General features: G+C 32.9%; 1 protein-coding gene across 1 annotated transcript in view; it reads left to right on the top strand.

The window, feature by feature from the left end:
• LOC135203246 (carboxypeptidase B-like) overlaps positions 1-17,871 on the top strand; it is a 54,486-nt gene that overhangs the window by 27,984 nt on the left and 8,631 nt on the right. Inside the window, exons 6-11 of the mRNA XM_064233018.1 lie at positions 7,187-7,271; positions 7,652-7,808; positions 8,361-8,506; positions 8,659-8,749; positions 10,231-10,346; positions 14,896-14,988. Of these exons, the coding sequence (XP_064089088.1) occupies positions 7,187-7,271; positions 7,652-7,808; positions 8,361-8,506; positions 8,659-8,749; positions 10,231-10,346; positions 14,896-14,988 (688 nt within the window). The remainder of the gene's footprint in view (positions 1-7,186; positions 7,272-7,651; positions 7,809-8,360; positions 8,507-8,658; positions 8,750-10,230; positions 10,347-14,895; positions 14,989-17,871) is intronic.

Genomic DNA, 17,871 nt, shown 5'->3' with positions numbered 1-17,871 from the left:
GGTTGTTTGACCATACGTATTTCCATGGTTACCATTCATGATCTTTATGAACATCCATTTCAGCAAATTATATTACGATCTTGATACAGATAATTTCATTCTTAACCGAATTAATGTTATTTCCTGTACTTATCTTTGACTATGGTAAAATACTTAAATCATTATATAATGACTTTAATTAAATTATATACATATATATATATATATATATATACATGTGTGTGTGTATATATATATATACAGTGAAAGTAGACAGATGTTTTGGAAATCTCAATCTCAGTAGGAAAAAGAAGAGCGTAGGTTTAAGAGACACCACATTTTTATTGCGACGCGTTTCGTTGTTTCTTCATAACAACATTTTCAAGCCTAAAAGAGGACATTACAGTATTTTAATGGTAGTTACAAGATTATGTAATTATTGGCTGACAAAGCTGAGTAAAAGTAGCAACAATAAGATAATGGTTAAAATCTTTAAAATAAATTGCACCAGCATACTAAAAAAACAAAATAAATTATATAAGATCTTTAAAATAAATTACAACCGTATACTAAAAACAGAAAGGTGGGAGACAGAGATGGAAAGTTTACACTTCAAATGAATGACTGAATGATTTATATTAAAAGCAAGGGATAAGATGAATTGTCAATTTAAGATCTGGTTTCCTTAAAAATATTTCTATTGACTCAGAGATTCTCAATAATGACTCTTCTCTAAAAGTACCAAGCACACTAAAATTTTCCAATCTTCTACCTGTATTTACATTCCTCTGTGCTGTGGAAATCGGTGATCTGGTTGGCTTGGCCAGCAAGCAACCAGTACGAGGAGAAATGCCTATAATGTTCGGAAGATCTTGTCCGGACCGACCGTTTTGACTGGCCAATATAGGTGGCGCTACAGGCGTCACACTTGTAAATATAGGTGATGCCAGACAAAAGGTCTGAAGGTAGTTTTATCTTTATGGTTTAACAACGCTTGGATAGTATGGTTGTTGGTAAATATTAACTTGGGGTTAATGTGGGGAAAACTATACTTAAACATATTTCTTAGTTCTCTTGTAACGTATTTAGAACAAGGATCACTTATAAATGGAAATTTAAAATACATAGTTAGTTTATCAACACTTGGTATATTTATTTTGCTATTTATACTAAGAGAAATATTTAGGAACTTTTTTATTTCTTTATATTAAGTTATTGGGATAGCCATTTAATTTTTGAAATAGTTTAACAGAAATTTATTTCTGAGTCAAATGCCTGCCAAGAGCTGCAGAGAGAATATGCTCTATGTATTAAAGTCTTAATGTTATTTATTTTGAAGTTAAAGAATGTAGCACTTTGGAAATTCATTCCAAGACCGGTTAAAAGTAGACTTTCTAAAAATGCTAAAATTTAAGAGTGACTTATGTTTGCGGTAGTTTTTGTAATGCTTACATCTAAAAAGTTAAGAATATTATTTTCTTCATGTTCCACGGTAAACTGAATACATGGGTGTTTATTATTTAAGTACTCATGGAACCGCTGTACGTGACTTAAATGCCTGAAAACCAAAACGTGTCGTCAACATACCTGTGATAAACATTGGTTTTAAACTCAAGGGGACAATCATCAAGCCACCGAGTGGGGTGCTGTAATTTGGGGAAGTAGAATTATATAATTAATCTCACCTTGCTGAATGTTATCTAACTGGATTATCTTAAAAGGTATATAATTTGGGAAAAAAAATTAATTGATAAGTCCTTATATGAGTTTATTCTTTGCTAGGGGTTCTTATAATCATTTCCTCCTTTTTGTTTCTGGGCGCTCGGACTGATACAATTATTTTCTTTGGAGGCACTTTGTTGCAATTCAAATTGGCACAAGGGAATTTTATTGAGTATGATTGTCACTTATCACTGTCTCTCTTACACCACACTTCTGCATTTTTCTTCTTCTTCCCGGTTCTGCTACTGCGCCACTCTGCTGTTGTTCTCCTCTCGATTTCCACTCTGTCTTTTTTTCTCTCTGCCCTTCCCTCTCTCTGTCTGGCCCTTTTATTTGGATGATATCCTCTTAGCGCCACCTTTGGATTTTGGATTTTGACTGGGCTTGGCATCTTCTGAAAGAATTCTTGTGTCTGAGTGGCTACAGACTTTATACAAAACCGCCTTCCTGTCACTTCTGTAATGATTCATAGACTCTTCATTTAGAAACGCCTCTTGTTCATGTCCTGGCTTTTTGGGGGTGTATACCTTGGTTAATCTTGTAGGTTATTCGCTGGGACATATTTCTGGGCTGTCCTTACTACCTGGCACTGCTGGTTTGATTTGTCAAACCCATAAGCCTACTCTTGGAATGGGTGGAGCCAAGATTTTCACACGATCCTCCTTTGGAACAAAGAAGCATTGAGTTTCCCTTGTTAATATTGAGCAGAAGGCCCTTGAGAATGTCCAACCTCACATTAATTTTCCGACACTCCAAGTGTCACAAAATGTTGGGTGCGCCAAGAGTCACTTAATCTTTGGAAATGAGGCTGACAGAGTTTTTGGCAGATGCAAACCAGATGCTTGACGGCCAGAAAGACCTGGTCGTTTTGGGGTTGGACTCAAGTAACATGATGCCTTCTTAAGATCATTATTCATTCTTTTCCCCATTTCCATGCCATTCTCTCAGTTCTTTATAAGTTAATGCCTTTGAAATAATTTCCTTGATTCTTTAACTACACTGTAACATATAACACACACACACACACACACACACACACACATATATATATATATATATATATATATATATATATATATATATATATATATATATATATATAAATACTATGCATTTGTATGTTCAATATTTATTTATTTTTACATTGCAAAAATTTTTATTGTTTACCAACTGTAGTGTTATTGAGTTGTACTTTTATAAAAAAAAAATTTTGGTTGTCGGTAACCTTTTTTGTGTATTCTTTAATAGTCCTTGTCCTTGCTTCTGAGCTGTTAGGCCTAATGCTTCGTAAAACCTCTTAACCTGGTTTTGCTAGGTCTACTAATTCTTCAATTGTGTTGGATTCTAGGAATATATATTTTCTTTTTGAAATCCCAATCTGCCATTTATAAATTCTTTCTTTGTAAACTTATTTTAATATTTCTTCTGTCTGCTAAGTAAAGGACAGGAAGTCGAAAGGTCTTTGCAGACCACCATCGTTTCTCTTTCCTTCGTGGAATTGGTCTTTTGATATGTATATATATATATATATATATATATATCATATATATATATATATATTAGGGCTGATGCCTTGTATAATAAGGCGCCCTATGAGGTAATGTTAGACTTGCGATAATCTTACACTAAGTCGGTTGGTTATACACTTCCATACTCATTGGAGTGTCTTGGGGTTTCATGATAACTAACGAAGTAAGTATCTTCTTTCGTTATGACGACGATGTGTTAAACTCATGATGATATCTTCTTTCTGATGTGAGGTTCTAGTAGAAAACACGAAGTATAAAAAATAGTTCTATTCTCTGAGATTACATGATGAAGATCAGACAGGATTGTACAGGTCTGCCAATGACGATGGCTTGATCGCTTCTCCCAATGATGATGGCTAATTCAACTCTCTACATGATGAAGCTTAGGTAAAGATGTACAGGTCTGCCAATGATGATGGCTAACTCTATTCTGACTACCATCTCGGTTACAATCATAAAGGAAGCAGACAGTAGCTCGAACATATGAACATACATACAGATTACAAATCACGTAGGCCGTTTGAATTATAGGTTGCGGTAGTTGTCTCAAGCAGGAAGCTTGGACTAATGTTTTCAAAACAAATGAATGACCACAGGTGACGGCATGTCATCTTAGCCTACTTTATTGTATACGTCATCTTAACATGCTTTATCGTCTCTGGTCTGATCACATTCCTGCAAGCAATCTGGTTGACCTCTTTAGTTTTAGTTTTTTATATATATGGAATAACATTCCATATTTTTATTATGTAATCACTTACATATATACACATATATATGTATATATATATATATATATATATATATATATATATAGATATATATATATATATATACAGTATATATATATTTATATATATGAAATTGTTATAGCCACGATGCCCTCTTAATTTCTTCGGGCTTCGTAGTGACAAGCGTATCCAAAAAAGAGCAAAGAATTCAAAAAGGTAAGAGGGCATTGTGGCTATCACAATTACATAACATATATATCTGGTAAAAAAAGTGACCAGTGATTTTACACACACACACACACACACACACACACACACACACACACACACATATATATATATATATATAGAGATAGAGAGAGAGAGAGAGAGAGAGAGAGAGAGAGAGAGAGAGAGAGAGGTTAAAATACCCTAGGGCAAACCTGTCTCCTTTACACCTTACCAACCAGACCAACACAATAACCAAATAAATTGAGATATTGTTTTTCTGGATTGCATTATGGTACCAGACAATTTTATCAGCAAAAGTTTTGTAGTTACGCTGCCTTCCATAACATTATAGTCAGCTTCTATATCTCCTCCCAAATTTTAATGACTAACTCCAATAGTAGATAGTAGAGGCATGAACACAGAAAAGCAATGATATGATGTATACTATATGACTTTAACTTATAATTATCTACTGTTCTTCTCAGGATATTACCAACCAGGCTCCCAATCGATCTAATAATCAAGGCAAGTATTTTCATGGATAAAGTTAAACAAATTGTGTTAGAGAATGGAAAAGCAAGCCAGAAAACAAGAGAGTCACCAGTAACTGTGTCTAAACTCAACTCCAACATAGGCCTGTTACTAAAACATCTGAACCCATCAGAGATGAAATAGAATTTGAGTTATAATCACACTCAGATCGATAAATACACTAAAAATCAAACATGTCTCACCCTTTTTTTTTACTTCATTACAGGGCTGCTTAATTATCAAGCAGGACTCACAGTCAACTGCCAAGTGCAATTTTTGCCAGTAGGCATGGCACCTACATTCTGCCAAAAAACATAGCATCAACAAACAGTATTGAATTGGAGTGCTGCTTAGACATGTGTAGGTATGCAATAGGCACCTGGCAGCCAGTCCAAATGGGGATAGGGATCAGTTTAGATTAACCCTTGAGTTCATGAGTTGCAAAGAAGTTTGTGGGAAGGGAATATACCTTCCTGGTAGAACTCATCAGCGAGTATTCCCTCTATGCCCAATGAATGCTTCACACTAAGGCAAACGTGAACATGTCAATATGAATGATCGCCCAGTATGCATGTGTTGATGTAGATGAAGAGTCATTAGTCGAGATAGATGCCCTGAATAATCATCAAGTGGTGAACAAAGCAAATGGACTCTCCCTGCTAAACCATGAAAACTCAGGGGTACCACTTTTTTTTTTCATTTTTGGTTGAGGAGGAGCCACCAGAATGCGATATAAGCTCTCCTTTTTAACAACCTGACTTTAAGGAAGACCAAAACAAGGAACTCCCTCCGTCGCTCTCTTTAATATTCCTGTTTCCCTAATGGTTCATTGTCCTTCACCTGAGACTTCTTTCCATTCAACTGGTGGTAATTTGGAAATCTTGCAAAGTACCAAGGAAACCATTGATACTGGGCATTATAGATTCCCATCAGGAATTTTATCAGCCTTGGATACAAAATAGGGTACTGTTATTAAGACATTTTCAGCCTAGACAGGAGAGACTAAAATGTCTGAGAGTGCCGCCTGAATAGATATGGGTACTCTTGCTGAGAATGTAAGGTACTTAGGGCAGGCTACAATATGCCCAAGGCTAAGTGAAAGTTGAGCCAGTCTCCAAGATTATATTAAGATAAGATCCTGACTCCCATGGGGATGCTCTCCCGATCCTGTAGTACTAACTGGACTTAGTGTTCTCACCAACTCAGACTTCAATCTAACCAGGCTGGGAGAGTCAGGGAAACTTACTTCAACCTTTGGTGCCAATAGCAACAAACCTTGGTTTGACACATTGTAGAACATGTGGAAATTTGCAACAGAGCCACATCCCAGTAAGCAATGCCCCTTGGTCCTACCTTCTGTTGGAATACAGAAATTGCCAATGGAAGTGATAGTGTTCTATGGTTTTCTGGAATGGTGCCACAGGGCCTGAAGGAAAGCACTGGTGGGCTCAAATACATCTTTCCCCATTATCATTGTTATTTCACTCCTTCCATTCTGCTGTGATTTCTTTGCAATGTCTTAGTCTATTAGCAGAAAAGAGCTATGTCAATTCCTAGGAGTTCCATTCTACCAAACCTAAGAATCACTGGTATGACCTTTGAGGTGTGTCATTTCAGTGAAAGGAAAAACTACTCTAGGAATGCCCACTAAGGACAAGAGAGGAGGCCGAGCATAATAGGACTTTGCATGTTGGGTGTCCTTTTTTGATGCAACACTTATAGTGGAATGCATCCCTTTGAGGATGTGGCGTCATCTCCAGTGGGTTGGGGTGGCAATGGCCTCTTTGGAGAGATATGTGCTGAAGATTCTTCTAAAGGGAGCCATGGAAATGTTCAGCAGGCATCAGCCACAGCTCATCAATTTCTCCAGGAAAGACCCCTAGATAGATGAGCACTGGATAAGCTAAAAAAAAATAAAAAATAAAAATAAATAGGCACTGATATAAGAAAACTTCTTTTTTGTAGCTGTTGTGAATCCTAAAACCCACCAACTTCACGTGGCAAAAAGCCATAGTAATCTTTAGTGGGTGCTTCTTTTACAGACCTGACAAGTAACTCAGGGCTTATCTTGCATGCCTATTGTCATCCCATCTCCAGAAGTGAAGGGAATTATGATCTTATAGGTAACCATTACAAGGGAGGATAAAGAACCATTGCATCTTAAGTCCATTTATATTTCTTTGCTGTATCAAAAATTACACCATTCTTGCCAATATCAGCTATGAGAGACTTCTTGATGATAGTTGGTTTTTCTTATGGGGCCAGTGAGAAAACAAGGGTAGCCCCTTTGAGGCTAAGCTAAAAAAGACAGGGTTTTCATATTCTAAAACTTTACCTTTATTGGTTTCTCCATGGCTGTCTGCAAAACTATGTTTATTCAGTATTTTATGTACATAACTTATTGAAATTTTAAGAAAATAGAGAGAACTTGGTTAGGAAAATTAAATATTTGTTTGATGTAATGTATTTATCTTTTTATTGAAGGGCATTAGATTTGGAGAAACGTGGTGCAGGGAAAAACCTTCCTCGGGCTTCAGTTACATTCACCTCTTACATGAGTTTTAGCCAAGTGAGTACTTTAAATTAGCCATTAATACCTGTTTTGAAGTTATGGTAAAGTTTGTTAACGTTTTCCTCATGTAGCTGTTGTAGATTATTGTTTTCCATATTGATTTATAGAATGTGTGGATATCACCGTATGTAAATAATAATTCTTGGAAAACTTATAAAACATGTAGGTAATGAACAATACTGTGCCCTTTAGGATGAAATGTAAAATTGCAATGACTTGTCAAAGCCTCAGGAAAATTATTTAATATATACATAATAACATCGATTTAGTTTACAAAAAATTATCAACTCTTCCCTGGGTCATGTACTAACACAGCATCATTAGTGATTTATGATGTCTGAAAATTCTGAGCCATTTTGAAACATTGGTTACGACAGATTTCCAGTTACTTGGATGGCTTACCAGCCCAATACCCCAACAAAATCCGAGTGGATAAACCTGGAAGGACTATTGAAAACCGGGCTGTTTACCGTGTCCGGTTGACTAACAATATCACAGATAACGTGCAGAAGAAAGTTGTCTTAATTGATGGAGGTCAGTGCACAAGATCTAATCGCTTCCAGAACGGGTTTTATTTTCTTACTTTTTATATATTTTCATAGTATTCATTATATTATTTAGTAAGGTCCATCAGCCTTTTGTGTAAGTACAATAAATCATCACCTATATTCCCAAAGCTATCCATGGACCCCATTAAGGGACATTCTATTCACTAAAAGGCCTATTATATGGACCAAATCACTGTGGTTAGTTTTCAATATTCAAGTTTAGTATGCACAATGCTTTAGCAATATTCTCAGAATGATGCTGATAATGATGACGATGATGATAATTAATATTTTATTATTTTTTACAAATTGTGAAACAGAAATCTGAATTTTTTGATTGCTGAAGTCAATTCCATTTTAGCATTAAAGAATGTACTGCATTTGGGGCTTAGTTAAGGCTTTAACCTAAGTTCTATATCTAGTTATTTATTCATTTTCACAATGGATAAATAAACGGGATACAATGAATACACATTTCTACAAAGTATCCATGAAGATAAAGTTATTTAAAATTTGTGACTTGCGGTTTTATTTCTAGGTATACATGCTCGTGAATGGGTTAGTCCAGCTGCTGCCTTGTATATTATCGAAACACTTATCGCTAATACTGGGCTAACAGAATCTATTGAATGGCAGATTATGCCCGTGCTTAATCCTGATGGATATGTTTACAGTTGGAGCAGTGTAAGTTGGTTTGATAGTTTACATTGTATTTCAATTCTGTTTCCTTTTATTGAACATAGTAAATATTGCCTGATAAATCGTATCCCATCTTTTAATATTATTGTAGGGACTTATACATATATGGTAGTTTTGATACTCCTATTCCTTTATAGAATCGTTTGTGGCGCAAGAACAGGTCAAGGTCTTCTACTTCCACTTGTGTTGGCGTTGACCTTAACAGAAATTTTGGATATCAATGGGGAGGTAGGTCTCATTCACTGTCGTTGTTAGTGATATTCTTGATGTTCATTTATTTGACATAATGGTGGAAGCGAAATGGAAAGATAGATAGAAGAGATATTTGGAATGATAAGACTGAGGTTTGTTGAAGAGAATAACAGATCCCAGCTGCAAGACAAACAGTATACACAAGAGAAGGAACTTCACAGTAAAACTAAAAAGGGTGATGATTCCAAGAAGCCACGTCAATGAGGAATAATCTCCACCCTGGATTACCTCTTGATCCTGTTTCCATGTCTTTTTTGCTAAAAAAACATTATGTCAAAATTAAGAAACACTAACCCCGACCTCCGTTTTATAAATAATACTCTCAACCTCTCTTTGATTCAGTGTGAACTTGAGAATGTAGAAATAAACTACAAAAGTACTTCTTCCAAGTCCCAAGTTACATTTCTACCGTGCATGTAAGGATATATATATAATATATATATATAGTAAATATACATATATATATATATATATATATATATATTGAGGTATGCATGTCTATCATTTATTATAATTTTCATTGTGCCTGACATTCTAGATATTTACTATGAATTTCCAGATTTACTCCATTTTTAGTATCCTTCATAATATGATGATAGTTACATCCAGCAAATCTTTTAATAAATCTACAGTGAGTTGCACTCACAAAATTGCAAATATTAATACTCAGTTTCTTATTTCTTTGTAAAGATGACTGTTTGTTATTTCTTATTTCAATCTACTCTATCCCTGCTGTATGATATATCTCTGTTCAACTGCTATGTATTTTAAGGTATGATCTTTCCCCACCTATTCTTGAATCTTTATGTTTTCCTATTGTCGCATAGAATAGTACGGGGCTCATGCAGGCACAATAATTTTCGTTATCGTTGACACCAGTGGAAAAGGAGGACTGTATGTGGTTATGTCACCTAGGTTTCTTTGAGTACAAGAATGGAAGTCCCAGATTTACTCAGTTGAAACCTATGTGATATGAGGATGAGATGAGTCCAGTTTTGTGATAATGACAGCATGGGCTAGATATGAGTGGCAGAATTTCTCAAAGGCCCTTTATGTCTTGTCGTCGGAGAGGGTAATGATGATGACTCTTGGGGAAACTCGTATTATCAACCTTCTAACTATCTTTCGACTGATTCTATAAATTGCTTCTCATTATTCTTCCTTGTACTGCTTCACAGTCCGGCATCTTCCAGGTGTAACTGAAATATTCTACCTGTAAAGCAAGCCTCCCCCCCAGCCCCCACCCCCGGCATAAGATGTTGATCCTAATCCATCTCTTCCCCACTTGCTTTACTTGGCATTTCAGGCATGAGTAATTTCTTGCTCAATTTACGTTTTGCTATCCTGAGAATCTCTCGGTTACATAATCAGTTACATCCAATATAAAAATCTCCAGAGCAAAGAAAAACTTGCTTCATGTAAAATAATTTTCTGCAACACAATTCTTACTTTCTAAGGACTTGGGACGAGCGGTAACCCATGCAGTGAAGTTTACAAGGGAACATCAGCATTTACCGAAAGAGAAAGCAAGACTCTAAGAGATGTTATGTTGCCCTTGAATGGCAAATTAAAGGTAATATTTTTCCAATTTTTATTTATTTTTTCTTTTCAACTCTTTTGTCATTATCAAGTCTATTATGCTATTGATATTGAAAACCATATGTCACTATAGGTATACATTTAGTAAGTGTTACTGATATTTGAAGTTCCGCGTGACATATAAGATTTTTAATGAAGTGTGGTGATGAAAGGTGCAATCATCAAAAGCCAGCAGTAACGCTATTGCCACATATTTACTTTCTATTCTGTTTACAGAGTTCGCTGTATTCTATTCATATATATATATATATATATATATATATATATAATATGTATATATATACATACATATATATATATATATATATATATATATATATATATATATATATAGCATCACTTCTTATACATTTAGTGATCAAATTATCCATATTATATATATATATATATATATACTATATATATATATATATATATATATATATATATATAGTATATATATATATATATATATATATATATATATATATATATATATATATATATATATATATATAGTCTCAGTAATTGGGCGGCTACTTGGAAATCATAGCTTGATGATAAATAACAGTGCCAAGACCAGGAAGAACATTCTTTATTAAACGAGCTTTCGAGGTTTAAAACCTCATCTTCAGGCTGAAAAAATGACAAGGATGAAAAATCACTAAAAATTGTTTTAGTTTTTTCGTAAATTTTAGTTTGTATGTGATGTTCGTTTTATTTTATGTTTTTACTGAAGCTTTTAATAAGACAATTCATTTTAATGTAATTTTTAGTGATTTCTCATCCTTGTCATTTTTTCAGCCTGAAGATGAGGTTTTAAACCTCGAAAGCTCTCGTTTAATAAAGAATGTTCTTCCTGGTCTTGGCACTGTTATTTATCATCAAGCTATATATATATATATATATATATATATATATATATATATATATATATATATATATATATATATATATATATATATATATAATATCTTAAATAACGAAGAAATAAAATATGTGATGATTATACTAACAAAGTTACAGCCATGAAAAAAAGTTGAAACACTGGAGATGCTAAGTACTTTCGTCTTATTACCAAGGCATGGTTTCAGTAATTAAAAATATACAGAGGCGAGGGCTGATACAAATGGTGTGTACAAGTCATAAGGGAATACAAAAAGGTCGGCAGGTCTCAGAACGGTCAACAGATTAATATCAAAATCTACTTTTTGGTACTCCTCTTTATCCTACCTTTCAATTTCTTCTGGAACATATGTTTTAAGACAGGGTCAAAAGAAAATAATTCCTGACTTACATTAAAATTATTCTCCCAGGTTCACTGAATCAAAAGAGATTCTAGCAAGTTCCTTGAAATAGTTTCGTTACAACGTGACAATATTTGGCTTTGCATCCAATTTATTCTGTGGGATGTTTCACTTAAATGTAAAAATAATGCATTATTTGTCTTACCTCTTTTTACTGAGTATTTGTGTTGTTTTAATCTGTAGTTCAATTCTTTACTGGCCTGACCCAAGTAAAATAAATAAAAATCGACACATGGAATTTTGTACACAATATTGCTATCTTTTCGAAGGGTATTTGATAAGCATGTTCATTACGTTATTATATGTGAAAGATACATTTGTGTTATACAATTAAAAAAATGTTTTACAGTTCAAATCCAGTAAAATGTGGCAAGCAAAGGGTGTTTGAGGGCACTTCTTTATTTCTTTCCGATTTTTCATAGAAGGTCTTGATAGCTTTATTGTAACAAATATCCATGTTATGGGATGGATAGCACAAGTCTGTTCCTATTTTTCTGATGTTTTTGAATTCGTGACGTAAAAACACAAGACTGACTATTTGCAAGGCTCAAAGAAATATTGATGAAAAAACTGGAATTTTTATATTTATTTGACGTCCAGAATAATAGTGTACATATGTCAAATTATTTGTTTTTTTCCTATAAATAGTAAATTTAGAATCAAAAGGTTCCCTTTTATTATAAATGTCCAATAAATTTTAAAAAACATCTTTCTCTAGCTCAAGTGTAAATTTAATAGAAGTGACTTGATAATTTAGTTGAGCCAAAATATTATTTACATCCAAATCTTAGGATATGAGGGCTAAAATATCATCAGCATAACGGTACTATGTCACAGGAAATAGGAAAATCTTGGGGATGTACAGACGTTCAAAAAATTCCATATATAAATTTGAAAGAATAAGCGAAAGTATTGTACTGACAAACTCCACGGCATTACAATCAATCCAGATTTACGGTTAATAAGTTTTGATGTAGGTTCCTTATTCACTAAAGTTCCTATTGAATCGGTATTGGAATACCTTAAAGATGAATTACATAAACTTGATTTGCCACTAACAATTAGCCAGATCATAGAATTAATAGGATTATGCATATGTGACTGTAAATTTATTTTCAACAGGGAATATTTTAAACAAACTTTGGTAACCCACTTTCGTCAGTTCTTTCAAATTTATATATGAATTTTTTTTAACGCGTGCACATTCCCAAGATTTTCTAATATCCTGTGACATGGTACCGTTATGTTGCTGATATTTTAGCCAGCATACCCAAAGATTTGGATGTAAATAGTGTATTGGCTCAATTAAATGATCAAGTCTCTTCTATTAGATTTATGCCTGAGGTGGAGAAAGATTATTGTTTAGCTTTTTTGGACATTTATATTCAAAGGGAATCTTTTAATTGTAAATTTAGTATTTATAGCAAAAAGACAAATAATTTATCATATGTACACTTTATTCAGGACATCACAATAAAGCTATTAATTAAGACCTTCTATGGAAAATCGGAAAGAAAATAAAAGTGGCCTCAAACACCCTTTGTTTGCCACGTTTTATTGGATTTGAGTCTGTAAAACCTTTTTTAAAATTGTTTAATACAAATATACCTTTCACATATAATAACATAAGAAACATGCTTATAAAAACCATACTCGGAAAAGATAGCAATATTGTATACAAAATTCTATGTATGGATTGTGATTGATATTATTTAGGTCAGGTCAGTAAAGAATTGAACACCAGATTTAAACTCAGTAAGAACAGGTCAGACAATTAATGTTTTATTTTTACATTTAAGTAAAACGTCCCAGGGAATATATTGGACGCAATTTAATCTGATACCAGTTATTCACAGCTTACAATCGTCACAGTGTTAGTCTACTTGATTTCTTAATTGGGAAGCAAATTTTGGAGGAAGATAGTGTTAAAAGTTTTGTAAAGACACTTTCATTCTTTTAGTTAGTAACTAATAGGTAATGAAATGATGGAGTTCTAACTACGATGGTAATATTTCTTGAAAGTAATTAACCAGTTCAAAAACCTGCCATATAATTTGTAACGTGAATAATAATTTTATTTAGATATATAAGTCTTCAACCCCAGTACACCGTAGTGTGGACTATGTTTAAATGATCTCTTTTAACTTCTGTTTTAGGCCACTGATTAAAGTTTACTTTTCAAGGCTGAAAAAATTACAAAAGTAATACGGCATAGTGATGAGTTGCACCGAAAGTAAATTTACTCATTCAGTAGTAAAACAAAAGTCAAAACAAAACAAAAAAATACCTGCCAAAAATAGTGTATAGGAGTTACAAAATATTGCTTGTGTGACATACAAGACTAATAAAATGTCTCTTATTTTGCACTAACTCCAAGGAATTAGATGGTAAAATTTTTTATGAGATCCTTTTGACAACTTTCGATTATATATATTTATATATATATATCTATTATATAATATATATATATATATATATATATATAATTATATATATATAATATTATATATTATCTGTAGAGTTAGTTTACTTGCTAGGATATTCATTTTGATGTCATTGTAAGGATTTATAGTTTAAAAACTACTGAAAAAGTTATAGTTTAAAAATAAATGTAAAAAAATTTGATTGTGGCCAATAAAATTTCTTTATATATTGTAAAAAAACATTTTCTAAAATTTAGAAATGGAAGTAAGTTTTGTAAAATATGTAAAACTAATAAATACCTTTTCCTGTTATATGGAATTCACTGCTGTTAGAGGCAGCTATTACTAAATAGAGCATTTTACTGCCATATATAGCAGTTTATATTATATATATCTGTATTCATATTATATTACAATTTCCTATTATGTCTCATACTATTTTAATTCTTCCATTTATAACGAATGGTCAATGCAAAGGATCATTTATATTTTAATGGATAGAGTCCAAAACCAACTTGATTAAATTTTCAGTATGACGCTTTTGCAAAATTGGTCAAATTCTTCATTGTTATTTACTGGCACAGGTAAAGTAATAATTAGGTATATGGGCCATAGTTGAAGATTTATCTATTTGTATCTCGGCTGATTAGAAGGACACAAGAAATATATTTATAACAATACCCTAACAAAACTGCAAGTGGAAGGTAAATCATCACACAGAAGTAAAGAACTATTTAGGTTAAATCTATTCTGCACAGGCGCGGAGTTATGGACAATAATTAGATGATAATCTGTTGAACATTTTTATTTTCAGGCTTACCTATCTTTACACTCATATGGGCAATACATACTTTACCCTTGGGGTTACTCAACTCAAGCCACGCCGCACCCTCTATCAGCAAGCATGGTAAGCATTTTTTTTATTGTATACAGTATATTGATGTATTATTGAAGTATATAATACGAGTGAAGTATAGAGAAAAGAAACGAATAGGAAATAGAAATACTTGGACATCAATTCTAAAAGGGAGAAGTAAATCCTGAGTACTTGTAATTCTTGACTTCAGACCAGGATGTTTGTTTGAAAGTGCCTTTCTCCCATTTCAAAGTTTGTGAGTCTTCATTTTAGAATTTTTTATATTATAGCAGCTTTGCTAAACTTTAATGTCTTGGCTAAACTTGCATTAAGGACTGTAGTAATTTAAAGTAAGTAACTTTAAGTTGTTTTTATTTCTACTTAGGTAAGATGAAAAATGAAAGAACAACCCCAATTTTTAACTCATTTATTAGGGTAAATTTTCCAGAAGTTGGTACTTTTGTTATCTTTTTCTGCTTATCACCTCAAATTTTATTCAGTAAGATCACCTTTTCATGTAATTAAAAGTCCCTGCATTTCTTCCTTACCTACGTTAGGAAGTTCTTTAGAATTCATAAGGACTTAGTAACAAATCAGCAATTTAGAAAACATTATTGTTGTTGGTAAGGTCAGAGTATTTGCATTCCAGATCAAATACACCGGTTTCTGTCAGAGAGTCATTATTACAGTATCCCTGGGTCCTTTCGTCTTCAATAAGTGACAGGAATTCAAGTATCAAGTATCAGGAACAAATCCTAGACATAAATTGTGCCAGAATCCTAGTGATTTTCTGTTTAGTCAATGGTTAAGTGGTTCAGAAGTTACATTGTATTAACTAAGATATAATAATTAAAAACGAAACGTTCAAGCCAACTCGCTGAGTGTTAAAAGGGTTAACTCACTCACTTATTTGGTTAAATTATTCATTTAACATATTCATAATGATGGTCAGCACACTGTACATTTGGCCACTTACTATTTCATATATATATATATATATATATATATATATATATATATATATATATAAAGATATATGCCACGAAGGAAAAATAAACGAATGTGTAACTGCGAGACCTTTCGACATCTCCACGTCCTTTACTGAGCAGAACATGGGACAAAAGACAAAACAAGAAGATTCGTATAACTGACAGATAGGGATTATAAAGAGATTATTACCTAGAATCCGACACACCTGGAAGAGAGTAACCTTCACAAACAAGCATAAACAATGGGTGCGATTAAAAGTTTAAGATAAACATCTCAGATACAAGGACAAGACAATTAAAGAATTATAGGTGACATCTGTTCAGAACTTTGGTAAACAAAACCCTGTTCACAATACATATTCACAATACAGGTTAGACATACATTACAACGAAGATAACTCAAAGGCAACTAATTTTTATTTAAGTCTGTAATTATATCTTTGAGGTCATTCTTAAACATGTTACAAATACAAGGGTCTAAATGAAAAAGGCCACGACTAACATTGAAACTACAATGAAAAGGAAGTTGTATTAAAGCAGATTCTAAAAGATTTCGTGATAAGACATCTCTTGACCTTGCAATTACTGACCTACCAACCCAATTTATTCGGTGGTTGTTTTCACTTAAATGAATGAATATTGCATTAGATGTTTGTCCAGTTTTTACAGAATATTTATGCTGGCTTAGCCTTACTTCTAGGCCCTTGCTAGACTGTCCGAGATAAAATGAGGGACAATCCATACATGGAATTTTATATATTATGTTGTTGCTTTCTCTGGGGCTATTTTTTATTAACATTTCTTTTAGTGTGTTATTATATGAGAAAACAAGGTTGACATTAAAAGCTTTTAACAATGATTTAATGGTTTCAAATCCTTTAAAAAAAGGTAAACTGAGAATGTTCTTAAAATTTTTTTCTTTCTGTGTGTTACTTACACTATAAAACTTTTTATGGGCTTTATTATAACAAATATCTAATATATGTGAAGGATAGCATAAATCTTTCCCTATTTTTCTTATGTATTCAATTTCTTTATCCAAATATTGTGGACTGACAATGCGTAAAAACATAGAAGAAAAAATTGATATTTTTATGTTAAGATGGTGGCCTGAGAAGAAATGAACATGAGTTAAGTTGTTGGTCGGTTTCCTATAAATACTGAATTTACATTGAAATGGTTCTCTGTGTATCAAAACATCTCAGAAAGGGAGGCAATTGTCTTTTTCTAATTCTAGAGTAAACTTAATCGATGGTAACTGGTTATTTAATTTAGAGAGTAAATCATTTACATCAATTCCGACAGGCAGGACAGCTAAAATATCATCAACATAACGATACCATTTTACAGGAATATGAATGATATTAGGTAAGTAGCATTTTTCAAAAAATTCCATGTACAAGTTTGAGAGTAGTGGTGATAAAGGATTCCCCATTGCCATGCCAAATATTTATTGATAAAATTCACCATTGAATATAAACTTACAATCACAAATGCACAAACTCGTGAGTGAAATAATGTGACTTTTAGGTAAAGGTAATTCATGCTGAGTCAGTTCATTACTAAGATAGTCTAAAATAGAGTCTATAGGGACTTTAGTAAAAAGAGAACATACATCAAAACTAACGAATCTATCAGTAGGGCAAAGAGCAATTTTGTTTAATTAATAAACTAAATCTAGAGAATTATATATATGAGAATCGGAGATGGTTCCAAGTAACACAGACAAGATCTTTGTGATATATTTCGAAAGTTTATATGAAATTGAACCAACAGTACTGATAATAGGCCGCATAGGGTTATTTTCTTTGTGCGTTTTGACTAATCCGTACAAGTAAGGTAGCGAAGGAGATTTGACTGACAATTTGCCTAGTAGTTCTGTTTTATCTTTAAGGATATTTTTCACAGTGCTATTGAAGTTTTTATGACTTGATCAAGGGGATTT

Source organism: Macrobrachium nipponense, chromosome 36 (assembly GCF_015104395.2).
Source record: "Macrobrachium nipponense isolate FS-2020 chromosome 36, ASM1510439v2, whole genome shotgun sequence".
Taxonomy (NCBI): domain Eukaryota; kingdom Metazoa; phylum Arthropoda; class Malacostraca; order Decapoda; family Palaemonidae; genus Macrobrachium; species Macrobrachium nipponense.
Note: the sequence above shows the minus strand (reverse complement) of the source record. Positions and strands in the feature narration are given on the sequence as shown.